Source organism: Anolis carolinensis, chromosome 3 (genome assembly GCF_035594765.1).
Source record: "Anolis carolinensis isolate JA03-04 chromosome 3, rAnoCar3.1.pri, whole genome shotgun sequence".
NCBI lineage: Eukaryota > Metazoa > Chordata > Lepidosauria > Squamata > Dactyloidae > Anolis > Anolis carolinensis.
In genome coordinates, this window is record NC_085843.1 from 94850473 (window position 1) to 94865218 (window position 14746).

At 37.3% G+C, this 14746-nt stretch overlaps 1 protein-coding gene across 12 annotated transcripts in view; it reads right to left on the minus strand.

The window, feature by feature from the left end:
* pola1 (DNA polymerase alpha 1, catalytic subunit) overlaps window positions 1-14746 on the minus strand; it is a 279719-nt gene that overhangs the window by 201207 nt on the left and 63766 nt on the right. For all 12 annotated transcript variants that reach the window (XR_010004268.1, XR_010004265.1, XR_010004266.1 and 9 more), the window contains exons 23-26: window positions 14502-14601; window positions 11514-11638; window positions 10254-10406; window positions 9178-9300 (exon numbers count right to left, since the gene is read on the minus strand). Coding sequence is in view for 6 of the 12 variants with exons in the window: in XM_008107337.3 (XP_008105544.2) it covers window positions 9178-9300; window positions 10254-10406; window positions 11514-11638; window positions 14502-14601 (501 nt within the window). In the remaining 6 variants the exon portion in view is untranslated. The remainder of the gene's footprint in view (window positions 1-9177; window positions 9301-10253; window positions 10407-11513; window positions 11639-14501; window positions 14602-14746) is intronic.

Here is a 14746-nt window from a genome sequence, read left to right on the forward strand (position 1 = left end):
TGCCCTGAAACTTGACGTGGAAACTGATACTGTTCAGCAGAGGACATGATTATTGTGGCTACAAAGAAATGCAATACTCAGAGCAGAATTCCATAAATGTTTCCTATAAAAACATATTAACAAGACTAATGGGTCACATCACTATTTATCACTCTACACATAAAAATTCAGTGACTTCAATAAGATTCAAATAACATATATAAATACATAAAATGTTTCACCCAAATTTCAACTATTATGTGTGACAGGTCACTCACCTTGAACATTTGAATGACTGTATTCATTTTGTTTTTTAACTAACAGAAGTATCTCATTGCAGCAGGTTGGAGCTGCCCTTTAGTAAAATTACACAGCTCTCAGATATCCTGTCTGAGGGAAGTCATTGCTAGCGCCTCATACATGTCCAATGCCATATTGCACCCTACACAACTGTAAGGAAGGGGTTTGACCCCTCCACTGTTGCTGGCGATCCTCCTCCTCGGCAGGCTGGCCATTGAGGAAGAGGACAAGTGACGGGGGCAGTGCAGCCCCCAAGCGAAGCATAAATGCTGCCCTCGACACTGTTGCTGGCGATCCTCCTTCTCCTCCTTCTTGGCAGGCTGGCTATCGAGGAAGAAGAATCTTGTGCTACTGTTGTGCCTTTGTTGCCCTCCCTCCCTCCCTTGCTCGCTTGCTTGCTGACTTACTCACTGGGCCAGGTCCCGGCAGCAATGGCAGAACTAAGACCCAGCCCAGTGAGTGAGTGAGTGAGTGAGTAAGCAAGCAAGGGAAGGCGGCCCTGAGCATTGGATGATACAGTGTGTTGGATGAGCAGAAGTTGGACGAGCGGGACTCTACGGTATTTATTCCCTCATATTAGAGAATCAGGGGTTACAGTCAGGGCCATAGCCAGAAAAATATTTCCGGGGGGTGGGGGGTGGGTTGAAACTTTTTTAAAGCAAATCTTGAAGAGTACTTCCATAACGCAAAATAATTTAGAAATCAGGCTCCACCGATAAACTTCAGTGGACACTCAAGACAGATAAACTTCAGTGAACACTCATCAGGAGTTGGTTAAAATTCATGAGTAAACCAGGATTTTTTTAACCTAAAAGGGGGGTTGAACCCCTAATCCCCCCTGGCTATAGCCCTGGAACTTACAGTATAGGCAGGCCTCTTCAGCCTGTTGGCCTCCAGGTGTTTTGAACTTCAGGTCCCAGAACTCCTGACCATTGAGCAAGCCAGCAAGGGCTTATTTGAGTTGGAGGCCCAAACGTCTGGAGGGCCACAGGCTGAAGAGGTCTAGCATAGGGCATAACAAGTTCCAAAACCAGTGAATGGAGAGGAAGGCAAGGAGATTTCTATGGTTCCTATGCTCAGTCCTAGTTCATTCATATATAATGGAGTCACATAACACAAAAAATTAGCTCTATGTCTTAATACTGGGAGTGATTTTTTAAACTGTTTTTATTGTTATCTTTTAATATTCTTAGGATAAATACTTTAAGGCTACAATTCCACACTTATTTAGAGAAAGGTTTATTGAACACAGCAGGACGTACTACACATATGTAGTATGCACCTCTAGGGGTCAAACCAAAATGCTATGAACTATACTTTTAAAAAGGAAAAACTGTATGTTTTACTACAGGTATATCCAACACCTGACTTCTATTTATGCAAAACTTAAAAAAAAAACCTCTACTACAGAATCTCCAAAACATGTTCTGGATGGCTAAAAAGGCCTTCAGGGTGTCCATTCATCAGAGACAGATGTATGGAAGAAGGATTGGGTCATCATGACTATCTTGTAGAATTCAGGTCTATATGTTTCAAAAACAAAAACACTTTTCTTCAAGTAACACCTGTCGTTTATAATTTTAAGTAAAGAATATATTATCTCACATTTATGAATCTACTAGTGTTGCCAAGTTGCCTACACCAAACATTATAGAATTAAATATCCTAGATTTCTTAATAATAACTACTCTCAGTAGTCTGCTGGTATCAATTAATTGCAAAATATAATTGGAAAATTGACAAGTTCGCTTATTGTTTTTTGCACCTGATTCTTCCAGTTTTGTGAGTCATTATGGGCGAAGGGACAGTAACATGCCAGACACCATATTATGATCACCAGCTGAAGGGAAATATAAATGTAGGCATCCCATGCCCAGTTTCAATATTCTAGCAATTATACTACAACTGATCTTTAAAAGGTAAACCGAAATTCTGATTATAAGCCAAATGTTACATCTATCAGACTTGGTAAAGCTCTGTTCAAGCAATTTAAATCAAGACGTGACCTTTCTGAAGACAACTGGTGTACAGCATTGAAATGTGTGCACAAAGGCATGCTAAGGTTACTTTGATCACTTCAGCATTCCATCAGCTATATGTCATTGTTATATTGTGGCCATCAACATAGTTATCATTCCTGACCAAAGAATTTATTAGTGTTCCCCATGTGCAAATTTTGCTCTTGAACTACAGTGACAGGACGCATGCTTGAAATAAATAGATCACAATCTTGCCCTCCATTAAACCACACAGGTCTGCAGCCCCACACTGTATCTGCAATGTCTTCAGAAAGTGAGAAGGCACATAGCCATCTATAGTGCAGACGGTAAAAATATTTCACTACTAACAATACAAGTTTTTAAAACTTGTACCCAGAAACAATAAAAATTACCATAATGTAAACTACTATAATAATCACAAACATGCATCAGAGGTATAAGTACTATGAATTAGCAGAAGAATAAAATAATAAACCTTACTACAGTTGTGAACTCGAACAAAAGATTACAGCAAATATACTTTTCTTCATAATCATTATTTCAGCCTCAGGTTTTAAATGGTTTCAAAATGAAAGCCAAACATTCTACCATTAACCACATTTTAAAAAACAAACAAACCAACAACTGGTAACTAAACACTGTCCAAAAAACTGAGAACAGATCTTACTGATGACAAATATAAATTTGTAACGTTTATTATTATTATTATTATTATTTTATTTGTTACCTGCCTCTCCTCACAGCCTGAGGCGGAGTACAATAGTTAAAACTCATCAACATAAAATACATACAACAAAATACATATTTTATCATTAAGAAATATTAAGAAATAATTTATTATTGACAGTTTGAGACATTTGAAACTTTTCAATTTACATAACCTCAAATAGAGAGAAGTCCATCTACTACTGTATGTTACTTTTTCATTAATCATCTAGAAAAACTAAACAATTAGTCAATTAAGTTGCTGGGGAGGCGAGCATTCTGCCTCATCCACTGGGATGAGAACTAGGAACTCATCAATTAAAACCCTCTGTGGTTTGAAATAAATCCTGAAAGAATTCCTAGCCTCAAGCTCAGGGCACTGTAATCCAGCAGCTGCTGCTCTTGGATCTCTCCCTTTACTGGGACTGTGCCCTCCATACTTCATAAAACCATTGTATCAGATAATATCATCTGTAAAGCCTTTGTACAGGTTGACTAAATAAAATCCAATATCTTATCCTAGAAAACTGGAATTAAAACAATCCTGACAAATGCACATTCAGCCTTAGTGCTGACATTATATCTGATTTCCTGTATTTCCTCCTCCCCAGCACAAACAAACTAAATTATTTTAGTAGTCACACATTAAATTTTAATCTGTGGACAAGCTCTCTATCTTATGAACAACAGGCTGCAAAAAAAAAAAATCAAGCCTCACCAAAAGGGAATCTTTCCAAAACAGCATGCCATACAGTCAAAAGTTTCATATCAAATAACATAAACGAAAGATTTATTAAGGACAGAATCCTTACATGAAGTTCTACGAACTAAAGACTATTAATAAACTATTAGTACCAACTGTTCTCTCTCTCTCTGTCTCTTGTCTTTCCCTCTCTCTATAAGTATATGCATAAGAAAGAAACAAGACAGACAGAGAGAAACGATGGAACAGATGGATACAAAATATAGGACTTTGCTTAACAGGAAAAAGGGCAGGGACAAATACCACATTGGTACTGATACTTGATAATTGTGATAATCTACTGTACTACCATGCATGCCTCTCATCCTCTCCACCAAGTAAATAAAGTTGCCTGTCTTGGAAAAGAGTCATTCTCTCACTATGAAGACTGAGACAATGCAGCACAGCTATTCATTTCACAAATAACTAGATAAATACAATGCAACTGCACTCTCCAAAGATCTGGGGAAACCCTCTGTTTAAACAGCAAATGTCCTTAAATGAAAAGTGGGGAGGAGAGAAAAAGCAATGACAAAGCGACACTTGAGTTCTAAGAAGAAGCTCAGACCAAAAAAAGGTGATTGTTAACTGCCCATTTATGCAAAGAAAGTAAAGAGTTGCACAATGAAAATCTAGAATATTAGACCATGCAAAAGGTCAATTAAATATTATTTTAAAATTAAATAATAACTCTTGCAACAAAGAAATGTGGTACTATAACCAGTCTTTAAAGGGAAGCATTTTAACTACCGAATCCAATATTAAAGCATTTTCATAGTACAGCATAGTAACAGCATCAGACGGTTATTTCAAAATACCGCAACTTGGTCAGGAATGTCCCAAGAATAAAAAAGAAGGGATTTCTGCCCCCTCTTGTGGTGTTGCTTTTGGCCTTTTTGAATACCTGGCTGTGGAAATGGCAGCAGGGGCCAGAGGCAGATGGGTCCCTGAGTCAGTGCTTTTCCCTCTCCATGGAATGGCTTTCAAAGGTTGTATCAAAATATGCAATTTCGGTCCCAAACCTGCCCTTAACTTGAACATGAGGTCAACCTACACATGGAAATATATGATACTCTGTTTCAGCTTATTCAAATCTCTCAAGCTTTTTAATTTTCCCAATGAGAGCTATGAGATTTTTTTTTTACTCTGAACACTACAAAAATAGATTGTGGAACTATATTAAATCCTCAGAAGAACTTTCACAAACTATTAGGAAGTTGTCAATTAACGTTCTTCATAATAAAAGGGGAAAATTGTATGCTCTTAACACTCTTTAGCCTCATTAATTCTGGCACTTTTATAACAAAGTCAGCAAAGCATATAGAATCTACTTTGTATTATCATATTGGTTAATAGCAAAATAACTGCCTATTTAGGACATGCTCCTGGATTAGTGTACCGACCTATACTATGTTGCAGAAATCTGATTAGATTAAAGTAGAGGTGTGTTCTCCAATTTTTCAAATGCAGCATCAAACCTAACTTGAGGATCAGACAATTGATCTATAAAGGCTCCAGCTTCTTCTTCAGACAATCATCCAGCATAGCATAAGGATTCAATTAGTACATGGGTTCTCAAAATTGTATCCACAGGACCCATTTAAGAGAGCTGAAAATTACTGAAAGCCACCAAAAAATGCAATGTAGGAGAAGGGCAGACAAAATTATGGCAGATGATAGCAGAGTTTGACCTAATTAACTCACAACTACTGATGTCATTTTCTCTTGTGTCCATATTGATATGTACCTTTGAAGTCAGCTCTTCACCACAGGGAGCCCCTTGCGGTATGGAAATCAATAGATCAACTTTGATCAATTTAAGAAGGTACTGATGCTGATGGTTTCAGCCAAACTTCCAATTTTAGTTAGAATTTACTAATTTCAATGTTAAGATTTATGTTATAATATTCCTCCATACCTCTCAAAGTACTAATTATATGTATCTCTTGTTATTTCTTCTCCACTCTTCCTTTCAATTAACTTTAACCTTATCTCACATACATTCTTTCTTCCCTCCCTTCAGCTCCATTTATATTTTGTCTTATAATAACTTTCCTTTATTATCCCCCTCTGCTATATTCTTCCCTGCCCCTTTTTTTCAAACATCTTCTACTCCTTCATCCTTCAAGAAAGATGATCACCTCTTCCCTCATTACGTCAGCTTTCGCTATCTTCTCTTCCTTCTCATGTACACAAGCTCTATGGTTTCTGTGGATACAGCCCAATGCCAGGTATTTCTTCAGACATAAAAGGAGAGACCATCATTGCAGCCACACAAGACACAAGGGCCCTCATTGTCTCTCCTTTCTCTCTAAACACACACACACACACAAACCATTTATTTTCACCACTCTCTCCATTATTTCTCGTTTTCTTCAGAGTTAGACAAGTTTCTCTGTATGCTCACGCCCTTTCCCTTCTTCTCATTCACCTTTGTGTGCTATAACTTTGCCCTAAACATACCTTTTGTTCTCCGGTGTGCCTATGAACTCAACATGCAAAGAGCTGCTACTGCTACTGACACCAGTCCCACTAAAAGGCTGTGGGACAGGTAATACAGAAGGCACTGGGGCCCACTGACCAAGAAATGCTACAATTACTGTGCTGCCAAGGCCACTAAAGAACAATGTACCTGCTTGAAGTAGCGCTGAGGGCCGTACCTGCTTGAAGTAGCGCTGAGGGCCCGGAGGTCAGTTGTTCCAGGAGGGAAGATAGGCCTGAACCGACGTGACAAAAACTCACTGTGTTACATATAGACATGGTCCCCAGAATGTACACATTTGGCTTTCAAAGCCTACTGGCTTCTGGGTGTAACAATCAATTTTGCCGCAAACTTATATAGCCAAGAATATAGAAATTTAGCAATATAGGAATCCTGCTAAAGATCACAAAAATTGTCAGAAGCATCCTAAACTGCCATACTGCCCATTCCTACAGTCATGGCTTTCCTTCAGAGGTACAAGAGAAAAACATAAAAATGTATTATATACTTCTATTATTGTAGTTATATTTCTTTCCCTCTATTTTTCCTTTTGAGTCTTGTTTTTGAATGTATATTTGAAAATTAGGTGCTGAAGAAGTGTTCACGCGCAATGCCCACCATATCTAGTTTTCTATGGGTAGATATGTTTTTATGCTGAATATCCATTTAGTCATGCAAACACGTTGTACACAAGCCATATCCTGTGTGGTGCTCTCCAGATATTTTACATTGCAGTAAACTGCTTTGAATAAGTTGTAATGGTTTTCAACTGTGAATGTATTAATATTGTTTATATTTAATTCAATTTTAATATTTGCATAGTTGTATATTTTAAATTGTGTACGAATGCTTTTATGTTAAGTCGCTACGAGTTCCCTTTGGAAGAAATAAATGGGGTATATATAAATATTATAACAACAATGTTACATAGTGCAGAAACATGGATGCTGAACACCAAAACAACTGAGACTATGAAGGTGGAGAAAGCAGCCTTAATCTCAATTTTGCATTTTTTTGCTTCCAGTAAATGACACAAAAACAAATTAGTAAAACCCATTTTATTTTACGTACTACAATACAGGACATTTCAAATAAAGAGAAAATATAATTAGCACTAACCTACAGTGACCATAAGTATTTTAATTTTGTTAATGAACACAAGATCTCTATCGCCATCTAGTGAAGCATCTGAATAATTATCACACTATTGTTACACAAATTAAAATCTACTGAACAAAAAAGGCAATATAAAGGTTCATTCAGTTTGAGGTATTCTGCTAAAAATTAATCTAGATCCATGTCTGATTATTAAATCAAGCTGTTGAAAGACCATTCTGTAATTAAACAAGGGAAGTTCTAAACGGAAGGATGAAAACTATTTGTATAGCTAATCTATATTCCTTTTACTGAAACTATGATGGGGAAGAAAGAAAAAAGTGTAAGAACACAAAAGCCATTTTTTTCAGTATTAAGTATGACAGAAATGTTTTTGTAAATCAACAAGTTTATTAAGACAGGTTTTGGCATAATCATGTCTTTTGAACTATAAGGCAAGGCAAATCCCCCTTCTGAATTAAATCTTACCAAGAAGAACCCATCATCTGAACACCATAGTCAGAAATAATTTAAATGCACACAGCACCAAGAAATGCATTCGGGCCTAAATTCCCAAGAAGCACCAGACCCGTCTTCAGTTCTCGTTGGATGGGAGACCACCAATGAATATCAGTGCTGGAGGCAATATTTCAGAGGAAGGAACCGGCAAAACTACCATTTTTCTCTTGCTGTTCATTTGTGCTTAACTGGTTACAGATAACTGTCTTTTCTCATTCCTCCCTGACAATGTCCCTGGCTTTAGTCCAGAGTTTTCTGGGTCTGCTTAAATAGGCTTAATAGTACAAATCTATTTTTACATTATCTTTAAATTTTATGAGGATGTTCTACAAGGTATATTTTGGCATGATGTGTGGCTTAGACTTCTCTAGCTTTAATTTTTGTTATTAGCAGTTCATGGTCTGTGCCACAATCTGCTCCTGGGCTTGTTTTTGTAGCAAGAATGGTGATTCTCCATCTTCTGATTCCAATTATGTAGTCTATTTGATTTTTATGATGACCATCCGGTGATATCCGTATATAGACAGTTACTTTTTAGGTTATTTGAAGAATTTATCTATGATGAACAATCTGTTGGCCTTGCAGAACTCAATCAGTTGCTCTCCTGCTTCATTTCTTCATCTTAGGCCAATTTTTCCTACCATTTTTTATTCTGTTGTTTCCTATTTTTTCATTCCTATCACCTATTATTAACAAGACATTCTATTTTGGTGTATGACCAATTTCCCAGATAACTTTTCAAGTCCTTTTTCTTCGACCTCTGCCGTTGGCATACAAAACTTGGGATTATGGTTATATTGAGAGGTTTTCCTTAAAGTCCTGTTGATATGATTCAGTCAGACTTTGTTATACCCTTTGACTGCTTTTGCGACATCCCGCTATTAATGTCACCCCACTTCCTATGGGGCCCTTTCAACTCTATGATTCTATGGCTCTATATATGACTTTAAAAGATAACTTTTACAACAAATGAAAGATTGGTAATCAATACTTGTTGAACAGAGCAATACACTAGATCCATCAACTCATTCTCTCTCATTCACACAGATTCAACAAGTCCTTATGTTCCTGTTTGAGTAAAATTACTCATGATATATCAGCTTATTAAAGTGCCATAAGTAAGTATCAGCTTGTTAAAGTTTGGAAGTGCAGTCATTATTCCAAGCTGCACTGAAGGCAACATATTTTAATGATTTCATGCTGATTCAGTTTTTGCATCATTTTACATTATGTACCTAAAAATTCTGTTATCTATCCAAATGTAAGCCTGAGAAGAAATACATATAAATGGCAATTTGCACATACGTGCACACACATGCACAAAATGAACACATTATTGATCACTATTGACTCACCTCTCTGCCTTTGAAAGTCACCAGAGCAGCAAGGGGCTTTGCGTAGAATCTGCTATAGGAAAACCCTAGGCATCCATACATGCTATTAGCTGTAAGCTTCAATGCCTTCTGCCTGATATCATACTGAAAAGAAATATAGAAACCTGTTACGACCAGCAGTCAAAACTATCAGACTATCAGTAAGTACTCTAACTTAAAATCCTCGCTCCCGTCTCCTACAAAACTTTGGAAAGAACTGTCATTGGTGTACCAGTATTGCTATGAGACAGAAATGTAGGCAGTGGAGAAAATAGGTGTCTCTTCTAGAAATCCCCACCAAATCATTGTTTCTTCTTCACTATTTGATGTAAGAAAAGTGCAGCTGCATGCAGATCACTAAGCAGTGAAGAAGTTGAAAGCTTATCACGAGACTTCATACTGCTTGTCTGCCTCTTGGCAGCAACGGAAGAAAGCCAGGATGTGTGGATCCCTCCTCTAACCAACCCAGAGAAATTATGTTGTCGCCTTGGCTTTCATGGACCACATAATGAGTGGTTGAGGCCTGCACAGAGAAAAGTATGAGGACTACATCTGCAGATGCTGTATATGGACACTTTGCTCTAAGTCTAAACTATAGTAAAGGAAAAAAAATAAGTAGTGCATAACTGCATCCTTTGCAATTAAGCTAAGGAGTTGAAAATTCTTTCTTTTTTGTTAGAAAGGTGTTTTGTTTTTAATGTTAATGACATGATCCTTTCACTTGTATTTCCCAAGGAGAATAATATGTGTAAAATGATTCATTTATGTGTGAACTAAAAGACAGTAGAAAGACAGAAGTTCATCTAGTTATTCATACGATGGGCGAAGGAGGAGGAGGAGGAGGAGGAGGAGGAGGAGGAGGAGGAGGAGGAGGAGGAGGAGGAGAGAATATCACTACTCCTTTTCGATGTCTGTTTCTCTTCTATGACCATAGCTAAATTAGTACGTTAACTTAAAATATTTGCCATGTTATTTCACTATCTATTCTACATTGTAATTATAGCATTTCAGGAAGACTGTATACAATCAAGCAACAAATACTTTACTATAAGATATACCTGTAAGTAGAGGTCAGAATTTAAATCTGGTTGTTTCATCAATTGCTTCACCTGACGCCTTCGCTCAACTAGCTTCCTGATCTCTTTTGGCAAAATTCCCATGTCTAGAGTTGAATCTGGTAATTCAGGAATTTCCTCTTCTCCTCCACCATCCTGTGTATAAGTTCAATATGTTAACACGATGACAACACCTGAAGTTGCTATTATAGACCTCTAGGCATCAGATGTCAGGCAGATCTAGCCCAACATTAACCTATATATATATATATATTGTGGTTTGTTAAAGTTAAGAAATAATGGTTAAACTATCAAAAGCCTTAATAGCAGTTAAAAACATTAAAAACTAACAAATGAAGAAAACCAGCATATGAAAGACTTACTAGAACAGACCACAAAGTCATGTGAAAACAGAAAGCTCATTATCTGTCTCCAGAAGGAAAATGAAGAAAGGGTGCCAGCCCAACCTCTCTTGGGAGGAAGATCCAAAGCATGGGAGCAACCAGTAAGAAGGCCCTTTCCCGCATTCCCATCAGATATACGTGTCGGGATGGTCAATCAGAGAGAGGTTCATCTAGACCACACGTCTCAAACACAAGGCTGAATCTGGCCCGCAATGTCATTTCATGTGACCCGTGAGGCTTTCAATGCCAGGGCAACATAGTTACCTTTATACAGTCTTGCAATTATAAAATGCCATTTGAAGACAACCATAAGGCTCACGTGGACCTTGGAGATAATGAATTTGACATCCTTGATCTAGAAGATCTCTAGACAGGTTTTGTAGGGATATTTATTTATTTACTTCTCTTTTATATCCCACCTTCCTTCCAAAAATGGGATTCATATTTAAAAACAATACATATCATACAATATCATAAAAAGTATAGATACAAATTATTTTAAAAAGTAATTAAATAATTTACAATTTTAAGACATTTTACATTAAAGTTAATTTAAAAACCATATATGAAGCTTAAAAACAATGCTTTAAATGACCTGGCCCTCCTACATCCATCCTACCACTGAATTATCAGAACCATGAATGTCTGGAACTGTTCTGAAACAGTTTGAACTCCCCATCTTCCCCACAAAAGTGACACTCAACATTGGTCTACAAATAATTCAGCCATCACTAAGTAGTAATGATTTCTCCAACTTAGGCCTGATCACTATCCCACCTTAGGCAAATTAGACACTCCATGACCAACCAAGGAAATCTGTCCAGTCTCTCTCAAGTTCACATGCAAAGTAAACACTTACCTCTGTCTTTTTTTGCTGACTGGGAGATACTCGGTCAACCGTTGTGAAGCAGATATTGAACTCTTGAATAATTGAAGGGTACAAGCTATTGAAGTCTAAAAGCAAAATAAACTTGTCATAAAAACCTGAAATAAGAAAAAGAGTGAGAGGATCTATTTTAGTCACATACTATACAGCAGAGGTGATGAAGGTCCTGCCCAAAGGCTGCAAGCAGCCGCTTCCCCCCCCCCCCCTTTCAGTCTCCAAAGCCTCCAACCATTTTTATAAATGTGTTTAATTGTGTGAAGTGAATATTTTAAACCTCAATGCCACCCCTATTCAAATCTATCTATCTATCTATCTATCTATCTATCTATCTATCTATCTATCTATCTAAGGATTTAAAAAAATCAGCCTGGGACAAAACAACAAAACTACACATCCCAGAAACACTAAACTTGGCAACACAACCCCTTATCCATGCCTCTACGTTCATACAACAAAAAGAAAAGAAAAATAAAGTCCTAATTAGAGGGAAAGGAATAATGGTTTTTTATCCAATTGCTGCCAGTTAGAAGGTTAAACTCTGCCCACTTGGTCTCCTAGCAACCTACTCAGCCCAGGGGACAGGCACAGTTAGGCCTCAGGCCTCTTCCACACTGCCTATAAGATACAGATTATCTGATTTTAACTGGATTATATGGCAGTGTAGACTCAAGGCCCTTCCACACAGCTATATTACCCACTTATAATCTTATATTATCTGCTTTGAACTGGATTATCTTGACTCCACACTGCCAGATAATTCACTTCAGTGTGCATTTTATACAGCTGTGTAGAAGGGGCCTCATATAATCCAGTTCTAAGCAGATAATATAAGATTATAAATATACAGTAGAGTCTCACTTATCCAACATAAACAGGCCGGCATAACGTTGGATAAGTGAATATGCTGGATAATAAGAAGGGATTCGGGAAAAGCCAATTAAACATAAAATTAGGTAATGATTATACAAATTAAGCACCAAACATCATGTTATACAACAAATTTGACAGAAAAAGTAGTTCAATGCTCAGTAATGCTATCTTGTAATTACTGTATTTACAAATTTAGCACCAAAATATCACAATGAATTTAAAACATTGACTACAAAAACATTGACTACTAAAAGGCAGACTGCGTTGGATAATCCAGAACACTGGATAAGCGAATGTTGGATAAGTGAGATTCTACTGTAATATGAAATAATTACTGTGGTAATCCAGTCCAACCCAATTCTGCCATGGAGGACACAATCCAAGCACGCCCAACAGATGGCCACCCAGCCTCTCAATAATAATAATAATAAGAAGAATAAGAATAATAAGAATATCATACAATCATAAGGTTAGGAGACACCCCTAAGGATCATCCAGTTCAACTTCCTTCTACCATGCAGGACGACACAAACCAAGCCCTCCTGACAGATGGCCATCCAAGATCTGCACAGTAATAATACAAATCGAATCATAGAATCAGACAGTTAGGAGAGACCCCTAAAGGCCATCCAGTCCAACCCAACTCTGCCACTGGACGATACAATCCAAGCACTCCCAACAGATGGCCAGCCAGCCTCTCAATAATAATAATAAGAATAAGAATATCATATAATCCTAAGGTTAGCAGATACCCCTAAGGATCATCCAGTTCAACTTCCCTATATCATGCAGGAGGACACAATCCAAGCACTCCTGACAGATGGCCATCCAGCCTCTACATAATAATGATGATGAAGATGATGATGATGATGATGATGATGATGATAATAATAATAAAAGCATAGAATCCAAGAGTTTGGAGAGACCCCTAAGGGCCATCCAGCCCAACGCTTTCTACTATGCAGCAGGACACAATCCAAGCATTCACAACACATGGACAACGTATAAATACTATATAATACTACACAGGGACATAGACCCCCTCTACCCTCACCACTTTCACAGTACACAAACAACCAAATGCATACTAAACATAAAGACAACAATACAACAGACATTCAATACCACCACTACCTCAACAAGTCCCCACCAACACCACCAGACAACGCCACAGCAACGTGTGGCTGGGCACAGCTAGTCCTTTCTAAAGGATCAACCAAAAGTGGTACAATGGCACTCCTGGTCACCATTTTGTAGGGACTTTATGCCATGTGATGGTCATGTGCCCCAATGACAGGGGAGAATGTGACCAAATGTAGGTTTTCCTCTCCTATGTAACTTTGGATATACATAAAAAGAACTTCCAAGGGCAGGGGGAGAAGTATTACATATAATATGTGTTTTTCCAGTCTTCTAAAATTCACATCTACCATAGGTACAAGTTTGCTATGATTCTACATTTTTACTTGAGTTCTAGCTGCACTGAAAAGCCTGAAATCAGCATATTTGAAATGATGCAGGGAAGCTATTCATAATAATGTAATGCGCCTGCCTCACATAAATGGTTATCCTTGCCATGTTTTCTATTATAGTAGTAGTTGTCTATCTATGTACATCAAGATGGCTCAACTGAAGGCACCAATTATTTGTCTTCATTTTGTCTATTACATACACTTTACATATTTGACATTTATCTACAAACTTGTACACAAAATTTCTCATTCCATATGTTCTACTGATATAAGCAGAAACAATTTACTTCCACACAACAGCTCAATTAGGTCTCAAACAATTTTCCTCCTCCACAAGAAGATATAGCGTTCTCTCAATTAAAGCTAATGTTTCTTCCTGTGTGCCAAAAATGGAAACAGCAATGACATTTTTACAATATGCTGCATTGCTTCACTACTCCCGTAAGACTCCCACTAGAATACCATTTGTGCTTCACCAAAGGAAGGAGCAAGCACTTTATGAAATCTGTTGAATAGAGATAATGACTTACTGTAACACAATTTAGTTTGCCTGTATAACCTTTCCTATCCATTACTTGATCTACTACTATTGCAAACAGTAAAAGCTGTCAGATCTTACCAACTTTGGGATCCAAAACTAAACCTCCAGAATATGCTGCTTTTTTTCGCCCTATTTTGGATTTATTCTGATCTCCTTCAAAATCTTCATCTTCTTCCAGCTGTATAAAAAACAGAACAAAACCAAAATTCTAATTACAATAAACTGCTATTTATAAAAAAAATTAAGGGGAAATTGAAATTAATTAACACAGTTACTACAAACAAGATGAAAATGAATTTAAAGTGGATTTTTTAAAAAATGAT